The 5,740-nt window shown below is 31.6% G+C and overlaps 1 protein-coding gene across 1 annotated transcript; it reads right to left on the reverse strand.

Annotated features, from left to right (window-relative positions):
- Nucleotides 1-3,877: 3,877 nt before the first annotated feature.
- LOC115719982 (uncharacterized) lies at nt 3,878-4,945 on the reverse strand. Its single transcript, XM_061111349.1, has 3 exons — nt 4,508-4,945; nt 4,153-4,405; nt 3,878-4,068 (listed from the first exon to the last, which is right to left on the reverse strand). The coding sequence occupies exons 1-3, from the start codon at nt 4,943-4,945 to the stop codon at nt 3,878-3,880; spliced, it is 882 nt and encodes a 293-aa protein (XP_060967332.1).
- Nucleotides 4,946-5,740: the final 795 nt, after the last annotated feature.

Consider the following 5,740-nt stretch of genomic DNA (forward strand, 5'->3'; position numbering starts at 1 on the left):
AAAATTTTATGAACATGCTGTTGGAATATTAAGAATCTTTGTTTCCAGTACTGTAAAGTATTCAGAATTTTCTAAAATTTATAAATGAGATGACTATAACTATAACAAATACTGACATAAAAAATTAAAAAAAAAAATATCCCAACATATAATTTTGAAGGTAGAAAATTAACTAATAAGAAATTATAACGTGAAGTCGTAATTAGTACTCTTAAGGCTTGTTTGGTACGCTGTATAAAGATCGTATTGTATTAAATGATAAATAACACTATGTTTGGATAAAGCAATGTATTGTATTAATTATTACTACTAAAATTTCTAATACAATGTATGTTGTATTATTTAGTACAAAATAAATGGTCTGTATTAGCTTGTATTATAATATTTACAAGAGATTCAAGGTCAACACCAATCTCCGACCTGAACCCGAACCCGAGACCCAGATCCGAACCCAAACCTAAACCCAGACCCGGACTGGAACCTAAGACCCAGACCGGGACTCGGGACCTAGATCGGGACTCGAGATCCAGACCCAAACCCAGAACCTAGACTGGGACCTAGGATCCTGGACCTAGACTCAGACCGGACCGGAACCCAGACTCGGAACCCGGTCTCGGACCTAGACCCAGACCGAGACTCGGGACCCGAACCTGAACCTTGGACCCGAGACCCGAACCCGGACCCAGACCGGGACTCGGGACCCAAGACCCAGACTGGGACTTGGGACCCGGACCCGAACCCAAACCCAGGACCCGGACCCGGACCCGGACCCGGACCCCAATCCGGACCTGAGACTTGGACCTGGACACGGGAGTCATACCCAAGACCTAGACCTGAACCCAAGACTCATATACCTGAGACCTTGACCCGGACCCGGACCCGAGAACCAGGACCAGGGACCCAAACTGAGACCCGGACTCGGATCAGGACTCGGGACCAAGACTCGGACTCGGACTCGGGACCCGGACTCAGATTCAGATCCGGACCTGGACTCGGATCGCGTACCTAGACCCAGACACAGACCCTGACCCCAAACCCCAGAATCGGACCCGAACTCGTAGTTGGTGTTGGGGTCGAGTGTATTGAAAATATATTATAACTTTACACAGTTTATTAATACAAGTTAATACCAAACATATTAAGTAATACTAATACAATACAATACAACACAATCCAATCCAATACAATGTAATATAATACAATATGACGTACAAAACGAGCCTTTAAGGAATTTTTTTTTTTATTTTTAGCAACCTTATATTATAGATATCTTTTATATCGTCATAGTAACTAATTTTCTGACATCAATTAGTACGTAATTAATGTTGAAATAATATTAATTTCCCAGTACTGATATATAATTTATTTATTTTTTTAAAAAAAAAATTAAATTGAAACAAATATATATAGGTAATATTATAAGTAAATTAGAAGGGTTACTATAGCAACTTATAATTAATTCTATTTATTATTTAATTATTATAGCTTCTTCTTTCTTTCTTTTTTTAAGGAGCACATATATATAGCTAGTAAATCGGAGCTAAGAAAAATAAAAAATAAATTTTCTCATCATTTTCTTTTTATATATACTGATCTCATAATTTGATGTGTGAATAATACTCACATTTTATTATATTATTAAAATATACAATATATGTTTAATTAAGATAAGTACACATTAAGAAAGTAATTTAAAATTTCATATGTATATCTTTGACTATTAATGAAATCTTACCATTTACATATATCTTTAATCAAAAAACATATTAGAACATATATATTATATTTATGAGAGAAGATGCAAAAATCACCTATATATATTAATAATATTCCCATATTTTTCTATAAATATTTGTGTCTTCAAGAAAACACAAATCGATGTTTCTTTCACTAAACCTAATGGTATTACTTTGTCGATAATTCGACACTTTTATATTAATTGTGAATATATATTTTTATATAATAAATGTCATAGTGGACAAATATTTTAGTTTTAATTAGTTAAAAATTATATCAATTCTCTCATGAGGTTTATTTTGTACGTACGTATAGTTTAAGCAAGAGTAATTAATTATTTTGATCCAAATAATGCCACTACATCTAATCTATTAATAATATAATTTATTTAATTATATTTTTTAAATGCAAAATAAAAAGACTGTCTAGCTTAAGTAAATATTATATTATTATTTATATTATATAATATTCTCATTTTTGTAAACTAAGAATTGCATGCATACATGCATTTAATTAATTACAATTAATTCATCCTTGTTTTCTTATTTCTTCAAAATCATTTCTTACGTTAAGTAATAGTTTTTTTTATTAAGTTATAGTTAATCAATGTACTTTTTTTCAAAGATAATTAATTATGATATATCTCCTTCATCATCAAATCATATATATTAAAACCATATATTTAGATGTACTTTATATATATTAGTACTACAAATTAATTATGATTAGTTAATTAAATTAATATATTGTATATATTAATTAATTCTCACGGATAAGTAGTGTGAGGAAACCCAAGAAAGGCTCATTGTTTTATAAAAGGTAATTTTCAAATTAATTATTTAAAAATTTGGATTATTTATTTAATTGTGTAATTATAAATTAATAAGAGACAAAGTAATCTCATTTGGGCGGGCAAAAGATTTTAAGCATGTGAATATGCTATTTTCTTGAAGAAATTATAGATTTATTGATTTTATAAAAGAATATATAATTTTACTTAAATATCAGTTTATAATTATAATTTACACATTCCAAAATATGTTACTTATTTTCTAACATATATACACATAGGGTGATTCTACAATGCACCCCTTTAAAATGGATGTATTGATGCACCCTCTACTTGTTTCGGCATCCAAAAAAATTTTTTACTTTATTTTTTTTCATATTCATGTACATTATAGCTATTTAAGATATCTTATAAAATTTTAAGAAATTCGGAATAATTTACAATATAAAAATGAATGTTCAAACAGTCTATTTTACACGCGTATAAAATAAAATAGTCACGCGTGCAACACACTACTTGAACGCAATTTTCAGTGTGTTAAACTTTTCTGAATTTCTTAAAATTTTGTAGAATGTCTTAAATAAGTATAATTTATATAACCATGAGAAAAAGTTTGACTAAAAAATTATTTCGAATACTAAAACAGATAGAAATGTATGGGTGTATCTCTTTTAAGGGGATGCATTATAGAATTTTCCTATACACATATATTATTCTACAAATTTTTTAGAACTTTATTTGTAACTAAATAATGAGCAAAATATACGTGCACGGATTAAATTATAAAAAATAAATAATTTCACACAATTTTTTCCCCAAAAAATTAAAAGAATTATATATAAGTGAAGAAAATATATTAGTACCTTCGAGCCTCATGTAGAAGAGGCAATGGCCCTATTTCATAGCCTATCTTTATGCCTTTGGTTTGGGTTTAAGAATGTTACAACCTTTTTCGATTGTTATCGTAATTCAATAGTAAATATATTAGTTATAATGAGTTTGGTATTGTACTTAATAAAATTTTTAATATTTAGAAATCTTTTCGAAGTATATATCTTTGTCTCATTGATGTAGGTCTAAGAATATTATTAGATCCTGTGTTTGGTGGCTAGGGCTTCTTATGAATTTTGTTGTTTAATAATCTTTTTTGAGCTTCGTTTTGTATTTTGAGACTTTTTAAGTTTTGTGCCTGTTTATAAAATATATCTGTTTTCTTTTAAAAAAAAATTAATTAGTATATCAAGTATGGGTTTTTTTTAAAAAAATAATTTTAATATATATATTTTTTTTTGAGAGAGGTAACAAGCTGCAGAAAAACACCACTAAGCACAAGCAGCAACAACAAAGGAATTAGAATAATCCCTCATGGCCTTCTTCACGCAACCTTATAGCATCCTTGGCAAGAGAATGGGCAGCTGTGTTGAACTGGCGAGGTAAGTACTTCAAGGAGGCATCAGAGAAGTTGGAGAAGAACAGCCTGATCTGAGAAACAAGACCAGAAAGAGTGGAGTGGTCCTGCCAATCACCATTAACTTTTGAAACTAAATTTAAACAGTCGGAGAAGATGAATTATGACTTCAACTGAGAGTCAATACACCAAGATATCCCCTGCAACAAAGACTGACCCTCTGCAAAAATAGGAGTGGATGCACCAGGCAAGAGACGATTTTCCGAAGCAATAATCTGATGATGACCAATCTTGAAAATGAAACCAATCCCCGTTAAGCCATGCTTATGGTCTAAAGCTGCGTCAACAAAAAGAGCCGGGGAGTCCTCATGAAAGTCGTCTACTGAAAACAATTGGGAATAGTGTGTGAGCTGATTAGAGGCTAGAACCGAATGACCAACACGATTGTTTTGTTGGGCCTCATTGTAATCCTGTAAATAATTATAAACAAACTCTTCCACATTGTTAGGAGCAATAGATTTATTAAATAATATTGAGTTTCTAGTATTCTAAATGTGTCAAATGAAAGCAACAAAAAGAGAGAAATCATGCTTTGAGATGAGTTGCATTGCTTGGAGATAAAATTCATGGATGTCTGTTCTTCGGTGATCATGGTAAAAAATTTTGAATCTTGAAAGCTTCCAAATGTTTCTTGCTCTGGGGCAATCCACAAGGGCATGTGTGACAGATTCCATATTACTACCACAAACTGAACAAGATGGCTGCGGGAGAATTTTTTTATGAAACAAATTTAAGGCACAAGGTAAAATATGGTTGAAAGCTTTCCAAGTGAAATGCTTGATTTTAGGGGGAACGGGAAGCGTCCAGAGAGCTTTCCACCACTGCTGAAAAGGGTTCGGATTAGAGGAGGGAGGTGAGTCAATGGAGGCAGAAGAAGAGGCTAGATGATATGCAGATTTGACAAAAATAAGACCAGAAGGATGAAAACCCCATATCAGAGAGTCAACCATAGTAGGATCTAAAGGGATTTGAAGAATATGATCAACTTGATATGAAGGAAAATAATGTTTGAGTTTAGGGACATTCCAAGTAATATCAAGGTTGATAAAGAAAGAAACAAAAGCATGAAGGGGATCAATGGGTTGCATAAGGGTGGGATGAGAGATACCAGGGATCCAGTTTGAGGCAGACAAAGGAATATTATTACCAGCACCTATCTTCCACACAAGACCTTTTTTGAGCAGTTGACGCCCCCAAAGAAGACTTTTCAAGGTGAAAGAAGAATTATACCCATTAGGGGCTTACAAAAAAGTTTTTAAAGTAACGAGCTTTAAGGATAGAATGGAGGAGAGAAAAATAAGCCAATAAAGTTATAAATCCCACACAAATCTAAAATCAAAGTGAGAAAAATGTTAGAAAAATTAATAATAAATAACTCAAGATCAATTTATATATAACATAAAACACGATAATAATATATAATAATTAGGTGTGCGTATTTGATTGATCTATAGCAATTTTTACAATTTAATAATGTAATACTATCAACTAAGTCTTCCTCTTAGATCTCTAAATTAGAAGCAGTTTATTTATCTGATTATCAAAAGTATATAATTGTGATGAGATAATATGTATTTATAAAGTTATGGAGGAGACTAAGCTACATAATCCTAGTTGGACTGGACCTGCTCATCAAAGGCTTCAGTCAACTAAAAAAGTCCACCCTTCTACTTCACCTAGACTTTACACAAGAATGCTAAGTCCATTAACTAGTGATCACCAACAATATGGGTTAACACAATATA

Source organism: Cannabis sativa, chromosome 3, assembly GCF_029168945.1.
Source record: "Cannabis sativa cultivar Pink pepper isolate KNU-18-1 chromosome 3, ASM2916894v1, whole genome shotgun sequence".
Taxonomy (NCBI): Eukaryota; Viridiplantae; Streptophyta; class Magnoliopsida; order Rosales; family Cannabaceae; genus Cannabis; species Cannabis sativa.